We start from the raw sequence: 14,420 nt of genomic DNA, 5'->3' as shown, positions 1-14,420 counted from the left end.
GATTGAACGTTGCACAGAATTAAGAGGTTGGGTGAGAGAGAGACTTGACAGGAGCGCAGAGAATACGTTTGTGAGAGAGCACCTGAGTAAACTGCGTGAGAGTGGTTATTACTGCATGTTAATATGTATAATAGCAAATAAGCAAATACATTTATTGAGCACGGAATCGTTTTTTCTTTGCTCAAACATTTTTTTTTTTTTGCGATTTTGTTAATTTCTGTTCAAAATATAATTTAATGTGCTTGCAAAATATAGTTCTCTGTGCTCAAAGCTTACAATTACTCATTGAGGCACACATATAACGCCATACTACAGGCTATTTTTATTTATTTTTGGTCTGGAATAAATTGTCAACTTTGTTTCTATTTTTGTAGAGTCATGTTCTTACGGTGGCCAACAACTTAACTACACGCTACAACTTAAGAAAATACATGCAAATTGAAAAAACATCAGCAAATGAAGAAAACTCCTTATCAGTTTGACAACACTAGTGTTGCAAATCATCACAACACATGCATATAACGAAACGAGCTGCAAATCATCACAACACATGCAATTAACAAACAAGCTGCAAATAGCACTGACCACAATGGAAATGTTTCAAGGAGACCTCAAAATGGTCATGGTGTTTTCATGGTGTTTTTTAAATGATGATGATTATGACATGATTCCTATATCTTATGGATATTATTAGCCTAAATAAGCTGAATAATTACACGATTAAATGTAAAACGTTACTCAAGATATCTAACTTTAATATTCTCAACTAAATATAATTTCAAGGTTAATGAAAATAAATTTGCAATGCTTCATTAATTGTGTATGTGCTGTAAGGATTTGCAGCAGGTTTCTTAATTTATATGTGTTGTGAAGTATTTGTTGTATGCAAGTGTTGTGAGGATTTGTAGCGCGTTTCGCTTTATGCATGTGTTGTGATGAGTTGCAACACTTGTGTTGTCAAACTGATGAAGATCTTTTCTTCATTTGCTGATGTTTTTTTCAATTTGCATGTCATTTCTTCAGTTCCGGCGTGTTGAGCTGTCTCGGCTACCGTAATTTTTTGTACATGTGAGGGGCCTCTCTTCTGGAAGCATGGTTAGTATTGTTAGCATGTGGTAATAGTTTGCTGAGAGTTCATGTAATGAGAACACAAAACAGAACTTGGCACTAAAACGAAGACTCCCTCGCCAAGTTCACGTTTGAGCATAAGAGCTTCTGTCTCAATGTCCTGGCGACCTCGTTTCTTAATTATTCCACATGTCTGTGGGAAAGTGTTGTGGAGAGGAAGTTAAAGCACTCTGCCTATAATGTGATCACTCAAAGCGGCTTTGAGGTCTAACTGCTGAAGGGCTTAGTGTGTGTGTGTGTGTGTGTGTGTTTGACAAGTGAGACGTAGAAAAAGTGTGTGCAGCGGCTATTGAGATACTAGATGCATAATGAAAGTTGTGATCAGGGTGCTTTTTTTGTGAAGAACTGGGACGTGAAGAGAGGGCAGTGTACAGACAGTAGGTAAGACTGACTAGAAGAAGAGCAAGATAACAGAGAGCAGGTAGGGATGCACCAAAATGAAAATTCTGGGCTAAAGCTGAACATGCTGGATGCACTTCTGGAATAATGAAAGCAGAAAATGCTTTGTAATAATTATTTTATTTGAGTGGACTTTTTTTTTTTTTGGTGACCATGAGCGGTACATGAATAGAGCTTTGGCATGGGCTGTGAACAGCTCAAATGAATGCACATTCATATAGCATAGAGTTTCACACCGCGCAGTGATGACAGCTAGATGGAAAGTTAAACCTGCATATATTTTCTGCTAAAATTTTCACCCAGTTTACTCTTTGGTCAAAAAACAAAAATGCCTTTTTCGGTCAATAATAATAAAAAAAAACAATTTCGGCGGCCAAAATTTTGGTGCATCCCTAATAGCAGGTCTAGGTAGTAATACAACTGTTAATAGCAATACCACTTTTTGCCAGACAATTTGGTGGTCATCAGGTAGAGAGACAGAAAATTATTTATTTATTTATTTATTTTTGTATTTGTACATATATGGTCTATGCTCTTTTTTTTCCTCCTTGAACATAGATATTTTTTTTACACAATTATTTTTCAAGCAACAGCAGTTCATAGTGATTGTGATTCTTTGTTTCAATGTGACTGGACCATTAACTTTTTCCATGTTCCCTTTTTCAAGAAGCAGATTTAATTCTCTTTCATTTGTTTGATTGATTGAATTTTATTAGGATAAACCCCTTGAGGTGTATCATCTAATTTTTCAAAGGGGTCCCAGCATGAACTAAATGATTTATCCATGACTCTGGGGTTGATTTTTCCATTTAGCTAGATTATTATTATTATTATTATTATTATTATTATTCAGTGCCACAAACAGACACAGCAAGCAAGCTCTTAATTGTTTTTTTTTTTATATTTTAATTTATTGATATTATATTTTATTTTATACACAGAAAAAACACAATTAGATTTTATTTGCTTTGTGATGAAGAAAAAAAAAAAATACAATATTGGAAATACATGAGGTTGCATAAATAATGACACCATTTCCATATTCCATTCAACTGTGATTGAAATTGCCCCTGCTATGGTCACATTTTGTTCTCAAGACTGTTTTATTTATTTGTCAACGGGACATAAACACTTCATGGTTGTTATTTTATGTCTGCAGTAAGCAGCTCTCCCCTCCTGTCATTCATTTATTTATTTAAAGTACTGGAAGGTCTTGATATAAGAACAGATGTTATGTGATGCATCAGGCCTGATGTGCCAATCGCTGCTGAAGCATTGCTGCATTTTCCTCCCTGTGACTGCTGTCTCTTTGTCTTGTGCCTGCTCGCTAGCCCTGTTTACTTAAAAGGTAGTTTTTTTTTTTAGCTTTTCAGTGATTCAATGGATTTCCAAGATGCCCCAAAATAAAACCTGACTGATTAGAATGAACTGCTTACTCACTCCCCTCTCTTAAACCCTCCAAAACTGCCCATTCTGCCCATTCACTTAATTTATCTACACAGCTGGCTTGGAATCAGCTTAGCTCTGCCTCAGATAACCAAAGGAGAAAAAACTCCCAAACCATAAACAGTGACTAAAATAGTTATTTTCCCAATCGTATAGCAGATTCTCCAAGCTAGAAAGGTAAATCTTCCGCATCTGCGAGAGGAGAGCACGCCTTTTCTCTCGCGCATGGGGGTGTGTGTGTGTGTGTGTGCAGCAAGCTCCAGAGGAGGAGGGATGCTCTGTGATCTCAGCGGCAGCAGTATGAGCCCCAGTCATGCGGCTGAGCAGCGGATAGCGCTAACAAGCGCCGGGCTGTAGGACTACAGCAAGACCATGCCTGCGCAGAGAGAGGACTCCCGCCTCTGTCAGCGTTAACTCCAGTCGTGCCTTCGTTCCTCTCTCTTTCAGTCTCTCTCTCCTCTTTCACCTCTCTCTATCTGTTAATGTGGTGCTGATGAAGGGGAAACTAGCTTGAGCTGTTTGGCTCAGGATGGATTGTCTGTGTATTGTCACAACTAAGGTAAGGAGAGCTGGAAGCGATGAGAATTGAATGAAAATGAAAGGGAAGAAGCTTTTGTCATCCCAGCTGTGAGTATGTGTCGGCTGTGGAGAAACCGAGGGTGTTATTTGTTTTTTTGTGTTTCTTTTCAAATTGACTTTTTAATGTCTATGTGGAACAGTTTGTTCACTTGTTTAAGGTTTGCGCTAGAGTGTTGTATTGCATCAGGCTTAATCCCATGTCGCTGGCTCTGTGGAGCCATCAAGGCGTAAACTTAACGGAAACTCGCATCCACAGATAACGAGCCTTTCCGAGGCTTCTCCATCGGAGCCAGACACAGTGCTGGTGGAATAAATCTTTGATGGTTAGACCATCAACAAACGGTCCAATGCTTTATCGGATTTTCCCATCTTCGTTAGTGCAGGTATCCGGATGGGAAGCCCTTTGAGTGGCATTAGAGGATTGAGAGTGCCAGTCTGCCAGCAGTACTTGGGCTAATGGGGTTTATTTCACTGAAGCAGAGCTGCTCTGTTTATGTGCTTCTAAATATACAATATGACTGAACTGATCTTTTTTTAGGTTAATCTTCTCTGTAGTCTTGTCAAAGAGGGAGGACTTGTGCCCAATATGTAGACAGCTGTCTCTCTCATTCACAATCAGTGATGCAGCTGCAATTTACCATTCTGGGAACTGAAATATTAATGTTTGTATTTACGTGCTTTGTTGAATCAATACTAGAAGTGCAATTGTGACGGTAATGCGGGCAGCTTGGCTCTGTGCGGTGAATTCCAAATGTGGTCCAACTACAGCTGAATGGCAAGCACTGTCATGTTTGAACGGTCAGGTGTATACATCTTTATAAAACCCCTAAATGACAGATTAATGTTAGCCATCTTAAATAGTTTTTCCATACCCTTTGAAAAAGGTGGTACAGTGATTTTAATGCCATGCCAATTAAATATTTATGTTTAAAAGATACTATTATTCAACATTAAATACCATAATTCAACATTAACATTGGTCAAAAAAAGACAAAGAAATATAATTTAAATACTGTGAACCTTGAAAAAAGGTTTCCACAAAAATATATAGCAGCACAACCGTATTTAACATGAATGTTAATAAGAAATATTTCTTGATCACCAAATCAGGATATTAGAATGATCTCTGAAGGTACATGAGACACTGAAGACTTTATTAATGGCTGCTGAAAATTCAGCTTTGCCGTCACAGGAATACATTACATTTTAAATTATATTAAAATAGAAAAAAGCTATTTTCAATTGTCATAATATTATTATTTTTACTGATTTTTTTATTAAATAAAATGCAGCCTTGGTTGAGCATTAGAGGCTTATTTCAAAAACATTAAACCTTATTATTTATAGTACTATAATAATATTTATAGTTTAGTATAGTACTTTTATAGTATTTATTTATGTCCGTGTACCTCAAGAACAGATTTAAGACCATTCACATTGTTCTAGAAAATTGTTATATTGTTCAGTAACTCTTAGTGGTGGCCAGCTGTAGATATTAAGAGTGAACTTACCTGATTCACAGAACGCATTCCACATTTTAAAAGTTTAGATGCAGTCAGTGCTTTGATGATGCAACAGCATCCAGTCCCAGCTGATTTGCTTACTCAGATTTTTGCTTTCAATTCCACAGTCACCCACAGGAATTATTTTAAGCTTTTTTCTTCTGTTGGACTTTGTGAATCATCATGCATGTCTTATGAAAGAAAAGTATTTTCTGTGGCTAGGTCAATTTTTTCTTAGAAATAGACATTTGCTGAAGTTTTAAGGTACATAGAGATCTAGAGAGCATTTTGCCAGTGTAGCACAATGCATAATGTAGTGAAAGCAAGGGCATCATACCTGGGCTGTCATTCACAAGGAACCAGAACAACATTTGGATCCTGTCTCTCAGTCCCAATAATGACAATGACAATGGCCTTGAGTTACACACAAAGTTGCAATGAAATGTAATGAACGCTGATTCAAACACGATTTACTCCAAATCATAAAAAATATATATTTTAATGATTCAGGTCCTTACTGTCCCCTGCCTGTTTCCTGTGTCAGCTTTAATATTGAAAATAGCTGTTATTTCTATTGAATTAAGTCATTTTTACTGCTTGAGATACATACAGACTGTAAGAGGCCAGCTGCTCAAGAAAACAACCATACTCGTTTAGGGAGCAGTGATCTTTGCGGTTAAAAGAGCATCATCCTGATTTGTAGTACTTAATTTAGCAGTGTAATGGTGCTGTTGACAGAGATCTGGCTCATCTGTGGCACCCTGGGAAGCACAGCTCAGGACTCATAGGGTGAACCCCTCAGTCTGGTAGAAAAGGTGAAATACAACGGATAACATTAGATGAAACGAACAGATACATCTCTTTGGTCAGTGGAAAACATTTTTTTTCTTTCCCTTCGTCTATAGCTGCCAAGACTTCGCAATTTGTATGCAACCCCTATTGTTTGTTTTGATTGTCTATATAACATTTTTGTCCATACAGATGATTTAATGATAATTAAAAACACTTTTACACTTTTGAAGCACATTTATTATTTGTATGTTATTGTTTTATATATTTTTTTCATCAAATATCAAGGTTTTATGTAAATTATGGGGAAGGCAGATTAGTAAGAGATCAGGGAATGTAGCAAGACGAATTGTAACATGTATCACCCACAGCCATGGCAATAAGGAAATTCAGATTTAGATGTCTGCATAAAAACTTGTCATCGTATCATCAGGAGAAAGACTTTTTCTCACAAGAGTCGATTATATTGTACACGCTGAGAGTCATAATGCTGTGCTTCACCACAGGAAATCTTTCCTCTGACAATGCCATTGTCTTTTTTTTCATGTTGGCTGTAAATATTTCGTGTGAGTTCCTTCTTTTTTAACTCAGTGAAGTGTACACGCACATCCAACACCCTCCACCCCCTCCCTCTACTTCAAATGCATGCAACAATATATCTGCATCTGTCTCTCTCGTTCTCTCTCTGTGACTTCCTCCACTCTCTTCTGGGTAGTTAATGTTACGTAATAGTTTGCGGGATGCACTCAGCCGGTTATGGCTGAGAGAATATCATCCCACACACACGCTGTGTGACGCTAGGTGTTTATGTGTGTTTCAATCCCCCATCGCAGCTGTTTTTAGTGGTTTGGACTAAGGTGGTGCAATGACGATCTCTGACTCCACACGATCAGTGCAACATTCTCTGCTCACCCTCCTCTCCTCCGCTGGACAGTGTGGGATCTAGGGTTCATCTGCGTAGGAAACATTCAGTGAATTATTTATTTATTTTTATTGTATTTTTCTGGCCCACAAGGCCACTCGTTCTTGTCTCGCTTTAGCTTTAGGTAGTGTAAGTAAAAGTAAGTAAGTAAAATTTATTTATATAGCACCTTTCACAGACAAGAAGTCACAAAGTGCTTTACAATCTGTTAATAAAAAGGATCAAACATGCATACAATAACTCTACCATAACACAACACACAGAAACACTCTTTACAAACATGAAATGACAAGTAGACCATTGCTGTTAAATAAAAGTGAGTCCAAAAAGATGCGTGTTTTTTTAAATAATTGACAGAACCCATAGTTCTCAGTGCTAATGGAAGTGAGTTCCAAAGCCTTGGTGCCACAGTACAAAAAGCACGATCACCTTTAGTCTTAAGACGTTGTTCTAGGGACAATTAAAAGGTCCAGACCAGAAGACCGTAAGAGCCGACCCCGTGAATGTTTATGTAAAAGATCCTGAATATAGAGAGGTGCCTGACCATGCAAGGCTCTATAAGTGATAACTAAAATTTTAAACGGCATTGAATAAGTCTGCAATTATTCTGTTCTTGAAAACTGTTCCCTATCAAAATTTTGTCATCAGCCTTATATGGTGCACATTTCATTAATATAGGATTGAATTAGTCCTAGGGTTAATGTCTTGTGAATGTGACGCTGGTCTCTAGATCAGTGTGAGTAGCTTTGCAGTAGTGCTGAGTTCAGGGTTGTAGAAAAGCCTTTCTGCATCTCTGAGCACCCACCCTAATCCTCTCTTTACATTTGAAGATGTACCAGAGCTAAAGATGTGCATTGGGACTGGGACATATATAGAAGATATTTCAAGAGTGCTAGAGTGACATAAGGTATGAAGACAAAACAGTTGGATTTAGCTTATTTACTAAGTAAAGGTAAAGACTGAAGGAAGAAATGATTTAAGCTGCTGTTAATGCTAAACATGTGATTTTTTTTCTACCTGATAAACATCTCCAAAATGCACTATCATTGAAAAATTTGGGCTTTGTAAGATTTTTATCGTGCCGTAAAAGTATTTTGAGAAGAAGGACATATCTTTGAATGTGTTGCAGAGACAAGAAGGCAAGCTTTGTCTTTGATGAACGCTCTCTTTCTTAGTTACGTGCATCCTTTTAACTTTAAACTGCCTTGTCAATCATCTTTTCACAGTTAACATCATCCATACTTTGTTTCATTTAATTTCTTACCGTATTGGAGAGGAATGAAGAAGCAAATTCATTCGCCTGTCCATGGGCCTTTCATTCAGAGAACTCTCCTCATGTGTTTGCATAATGACGCATTTAAAAGTTTATGACTAAACGTATCTTTATAAATTAGCAAAAAGTAATCAAACTGAGTGTTAATCTCAGTAGTTGTTGTATGAACAGATTTATATTTCTAAACCTGGAAAGTTATTCAAAAGGATTTACATTTTAGATGTTGTCAGCGTATCTGTTCACAGTGCTTTCCAACACTCAACCTTCATTAGTCTAATTGACTGATAATTATCAAATAAACAGTCTTAATAGTCTTAATATCACCTTTATTGCTCAGAACTATAATAGTCATCACACAAAACAGGGACCTTCAGACTGTGCATAAGAGGAATATTGCTCCCAGCAGGCTGTTTGAAATTTGTTGTTGAAGGCTGTGGTTTTTTTTGTGCCTTTTATGGCTGTTGCAATGGTGCTTAAAATTAGATTAATTATGTTCTTTGAGACAGTTTACATACTAAAACCCTCTAAAACACTTTGAAACTGCCTACTTGATTTTGTGAACGTGATAGCCTGGAGAAATGCTTAGGAAACCTGTTCAAACCCAGGATATGCAAAAAATGTGGTTCCCTGTAGTTTTATGGGAAATAACTCCTGCAGTGTGACAGCGGTGTAGTGAAATGGTTGTATTGTTACACCATTGTGCAGGATTGCCCCAGTTCTCCCAATGACACCTCAAATAAAGTGGTATGATTACCCAACCCTGAGGAGTTTTGAAGAGGGCTGTTTGTAAGGAGCTTAATGATGTAATAACTGTGATCTACTGAATGTACAGAGGAGCGTGGGGCTGCTCTGATGTAGGTCCGCTGTGTTTCCAGTGATAGGAGACCATGAGCACTCAGATTTGTGCTCTGAAGTGTGTGATGTATGTTAATGAATGTGTCTGTGCCGCAGCCTCCAGTTGCTTTAGAGTACCCTTGTATCAGAGGTGGGGATTTGCATTGCCTAACTATCGAGAGGGAAAAACTAGTTCGTTATCATCATGTTATGTTACTGAGTTATTAGGACTTCACATTTAACTTTTTTTAATCAAACCTTTCTGCATTTTAATTTTTACGTTTTCACAAGGATATTACTTAGTATGTTTAGTAAGTTATTATTTTACTCACTGGGACTTTTCATTGATCACCACAATTTATTTATATATATATATATATATATATATATATATGTATATGTATATGTATGCATTTTAATATATTTCCAATCTTTCGAGTTGTATAAATTTATTATAATGTATTACAAACAAACATGAAATAATAATTAACAATACTATATTTATAGAGTAACTAAGATTAATAAATGCTGTTAAAATGGCTACTTATTGTTAGTTCATAATAAATAATGCATTAAACAATGATAACAATAATAGCTTATTGTTAGTTTAAAGTGCCTAATGGTCGAATTCTTTTTATTTTTTAATACTTAAGACGTTAAATTGTGAACAAATTAAATATTTATTGTCAAGTGTTAGCAGCTGTTTAAATAATTTTTCCAAGTGAGGATATTCCTGAATGCCTCCATAAGGAAGGTTTTCTAAGATTTAGCACACTTTTGAGGACATTTTGGTCCTCAAACTATAAGTACATACACACAGTTAACTGTCACTGTGGCTGCATGTCCAATCTGGCACATGTCTGTCAGGATTAGGGTAAACACTGCCAGAATCCTGACTGTCTGGAACAATCCTGTAAAGGGAGCCAAGAAGCTCAACAAGCATAGAGTTGTGGTTATAATATTTGATGTTGTGTATGTGTGAGTCATTTAGAAAACACACATGTACAACCTAGTAAATGACGCATAATGTACCCAAACGTGACTTTGTCCTACCAAAAAAAATAAAAATAAAATTAGAATAGAAGGGAAAGAGACTAAAAACAATATTTATTCCATGTAATAAAGTATAACTCACTGGTACCTTAGCAGAATCTCTTCATAAGGTGTTCAGTGCAGCTGTATTAGGTGAGATGCTTGACAGGTGTTGTCGGATTGTACCAGTCAGAACACATACATACTAATGTGTCACTGTCAGAGTAAGAGACATTATTTTAATTGTGTTTATTTATTTACTTTGTTCTTGACCAGTTTAACCTCTACAAACACATAAATAGATATCATATAAGACTTTTGTGTTGAATCTAATATTTAGTTTAGTTTTAAGAATGTTTTATTTGTTTGTTTATCATTCAAGTCAAGCTTGTGAGTTAAAAAATAAAATTATGCTTAAATTTAAGCTATTGAAAGAAGCACCTTGAGCTTTGTGATGCAGTGTTAACATGGTAAATGCAATATATTAGTTCTGCGTAACTTTCACTTTAACCGTAACGTACAGTAGCTGTCAGTTTGCTTTCACTTCTTGGCTGTCCTAGGAAGGGAAGCGGCTCTTAGGGATGTGGTGACAGAGAATAAGATGCTCTGACATGCTGTAGTATGTCAGAGGGATCAGTTTTGACAGACTGTGAATAGAAACATTTAGCTCAGTAATTTGCGAAGGCCTCTTAGGAAGCGGTCTGCCTGCTTGCAGCTACATGGGGGTCGGACATTTGTTCTTAAAAAGAGAAGAAAGACTCCTAATGTACTGCACAAATGCATGTGACGCATGAAATAGCATTTTGCATCATTAATTTTACCTCCCACTGCAGGCACTCATACATGAATTTGATCTTTTGATTCCCATTGGTAACTAGAACCTTTTCACATCTCTCGAATTGACATTGTTGTGTAACATTTGACATTTAGTCAGGTCTGACTAAAACTTTCCCCATATTTCATTTTCTTTTCATTAACACCACTTTCCAGAACTGCTGAACTTTTTGAAAACAGAAGGGAACACTACAAAGGGAAACCAAGTCTGTATACGGTAATTATAAAAATACAGAAGCGCAATCAATTCTGTATTAACGTTCATGTAGTTCTACTACAAAGTGTTTTGTGTTTATATATTGAGATTGCATCGGATATAGTTGATTCTCTTGGTATTCACTCCCAAATGTTTTCTCTAAAGCCACCAGAGATTCCTTAGATAAAATTTAGTTTGTTTACAATTTTGTTGTTATTGGCATCTTGTTAATATGTAAACAATTAATATGGAAGAAATGCATGTTATAAAATGTTTCAGCTATGTATTCTAATTGGTTAAGCCATGTTTGAATCTGATGTGCACTTGTAATCGCACAGCATAAACAGGTTTAGCTTTTTATGATAATAACATATATAACTTGCAGATTTCTATATATATAAATCTTCTGCATTTGGACCCTGACTGTAGTAGCTGTTCAAGAGCAGAAAAGCTGTATCTACCACACAGTATCATTAAATAATTTTTAATATAAATAGTATGATGATTGAATTAGATCTACATAACTCCATGTGCAATTTTTGCCGATGTGTACAATTATGCAGCTAACCTATTTTCAGCCCATCACAGCCCAATGTAAAATGACTAACAGAGTAACACAGAAAAGAATAACCCCAATTTTAGATAGACTGAGTGGAGCAGTGAGGCTTTGACTTGTCTCTTCTTTTCCATTGTCAGGGTTTTGAAGATGAGCGTGTATAATTAAAAAAGGAAGTAAACATTGTAACCAACAGGGCACTCAGTATTCTGGGAATTTTGTGTGCATTGGGAATCATATTTGGTAACACTTTAGAATAAGGTTCCATTAGTTAATGTTAGTTAATGTATTAATTAACATGAACAAACAATGAATAATACATTAATTACTGTATTTATTCATCTTCGTTAATATTAGTTAATGAAAATACAGTTATTCATTGTTAGTTCATGGTAATTCACAGTGCATTAACTAATGTTAACAAGCACAACTTTTGATTTAAATAATGCATTAGTAAATGTTGAAATTAACATGAACTAAGACTTATAAATGCTGTAGAAGGATTGTTCTTGCTTAGTTCATGTTAACGAAAGTAGTTAACTAACATTAACTAATGGAACCTTATTCTAAAGTGTTACCTCATATTTTTCAAATAAAGCACGGGTATCACTCATTTTACATACAGCATACAGAAAATAACATGAATATGACAGCGGGCAAATGCATAAAGTGCAGCATAATTTGAAATCACGAGTTTAAAGTTTATAGCATTCAGTTCACACAGACAGACCATCGCACAGAAAACACGTGATCATGCTGGATAAAATGCACACTTCACAATATCCCACAGCTAGATTCGACTAAGCTTGCAAGGTTTGTGAAAATTAATGTTCATTAGATATTTAAAGATTTGTTTAAATTATATAAATACATATTTGCTTAATGTTGATGGCAAACGAGAAAGTATTATAATGTTTGCCTTTCTATTACAAATAATATAAAATAAATCATTATAATATTTTTTTCCTTTGTTCAGCTGTTCTATCTGATTATTAGACAGACTTCTATCTGGATTAGACAGAACTGTTAACAACAAGAGGGAGAATATGAGCACTCTATGCTCAGGCGCTGCCGCTATCAGCAACGTCAAAATAAAAGTCTTACATTGGCCAAGCAGAAAAATGTATCGGCTGATGCCGATATTTGAAAAATGCAAAATATTGTCCGACCACTATATTTGAATGATACACAGCCCTAACAGACACAGGTAAGAGGTTTTCTTGCCATTCAGTCTCTATTTCTCTCTCTCTTTCTGTCCACCACTGTGCCTAGTTCAGGTGCAGTTTCAACTCTTAGTAAGTAGTGACCAGAGATGTATAGTAACGAAGTAGAACTACTTCACTACTGTACTTAAGTACTAAAAGGCGGTATCTGTACTTTACTAGAGTATTATTTTTTCTTCTACTTTTACTTCAGTACATATTTTCGCTGAGTTTAATACTTTTACTCCGATATTTTTTTATGAGCTTCATCGTTACTCGGTACAATTATAATAATGTTACGAATCATTCCATTACAAACCACTGCCAGAACTGTAGATGGCAGGTTTGATGAAGCTGGCACATCATTGAGCGAATCAAGCAAGACTGCGCGTGCTGACTGAACTGCTGTGAAGAGAGAGATGAACACCGAGCCGAGCCAGATAATGACTCGTTCACGAGTCAAGAACCGGTTGCATCGGTTCTCGGGATCACCAGTAGTTCTTCCTGACAGTTCGATTCAATAAACCAGTTGAAGAAAACAGTTCACCGATTCTTTTGCGCTCGACGTAATGGCGTCATTGGCGTTGACTGCAAGCCTCCAAGCCTTCGGTTTACCTGGGCTCATAACATTAGCACAGAATTCGGTTCACGAATCGGACGCGTCTGACAGAAATGGTTCTTGACTCGTGAACGAGTCAGTCTGTTGTTCGTTATCTGGCTCGGCTCGGTGTTCATCTTCAGTTCTCTATTCACATCAGTTCAGTCAGTGTACTGTGTGAGTAAATTAATTACTCCGGGATATTGGTTTGTTTTAACTCGGAGGGAGTGTTAGACACATTAAAAAAGTTAACAGCTTAATGTTTAATTATATTTTAAGTCATTTGTGGATTAATGCGTATTGGAGACGCGTATCGTTTAAAACGATTCAGTTCTATTTGGTGAACTGGTTAAAAAAGATCCGGTTACATCGAATGATTCGTTCGCGAACCAGATATCAAAAACTGCTTTGTTTTTAACTGTTATACAACAGAAACGGAAGAGAAGACAATGCTGAACAAAGTCGTAGTTTTTGCTATTTTTGGACCAAAATGTATTTTCGATGCTTCAAAATATTCTAACGGACCTTCTGATGTCACACTACTTTGATGATGTTTTTCTTACCTTTCTGGACATGGACAGTATACCGTACACACAGCTTCAATGAAGGGACTGAGAGCTCTCAGACTAAATCTAAAATATTTTAAACCGTGTTCCAAAAATAAACGGAGGTCTTACGGGTTTGAAACAACATGAGAGTAAGTTATTAATGAAATAATTTAGCAAATTGGGCGAACTAACCCTGTAACCATTTTTTGTTTGCAAAAAGTTAGTCAAAGGAATTGTGGTTGTCCTTTAGGTTAATCATTTGAAATAGTAAAAACAATATGTTCAAACTTTTGACTACTTTCTTTAATAGCTACATAACACAATACTTCTACTTTTACTTTCAGTACTTGAGTAGTAAATTTTAAAATAGACTACTTGCAATACTTAAGTACAAAAAATGTTGAATACTTTAGTACTTCTACTTAAGTGTGGTGCTTAAAGAGCACTTCAACTTCTACTCAAGTCACTTTTTTGATAGAGCACTTGTACTTTTACTCAAGTATGGGTCTCTAGTACTTTATACATCTCTGGTAGTGACATAGCACATGACCTAACAATGGATGGATATGCTTTTCTCTGCCC

The 14,420-nt window shown here is 36.2% G+C and overlaps 1 protein-coding gene across 15 annotated transcripts in view; it reads left to right on the top strand.

Moving 5' to 3' along the window:
- The window catches only part of LOC113074652 (disks large homolog 2-like), a 178,459-nt gene that overhangs the window by 29,949 nt on the left and 134,090 nt on the right, over window positions 1-14,420 (top strand). Inside the window, exon 1 of one of the 15 annotated variants that reach the window (XM_026247490.1) lies at window positions 3,204-3,532. The exons of the other annotated variants lie outside the window; for them this stretch is intronic. Within the exon in view, the coding sequence (XP_026103275.1) occupies window positions 3,503-3,532 (30 nt within the window). The 5' untranslated portion in view covers window positions 3,204-3,502. Of the gene's footprint in view, window positions 1-3,203; window positions 3,533-14,420 lie in introns of those variants that run through there. 15 annotated transcript variants of the gene reach the window in all.

Source organism: Carassius auratus, unplaced genomic scaffold (genome assembly GCF_003368295.1).
Source record: "Carassius auratus strain Wakin unplaced genomic scaffold, ASM336829v1 scaf_tig00015289, whole genome shotgun sequence".
In the NCBI taxonomy this organism is placed as follows: Eukaryota; Metazoa; Chordata; class Actinopteri; order Cypriniformes; family Cyprinidae; genus Carassius; species Carassius auratus.
Note: the sequence above shows the minus strand (reverse complement) of the source record. Positions and strands in the feature narration are given on the sequence as shown.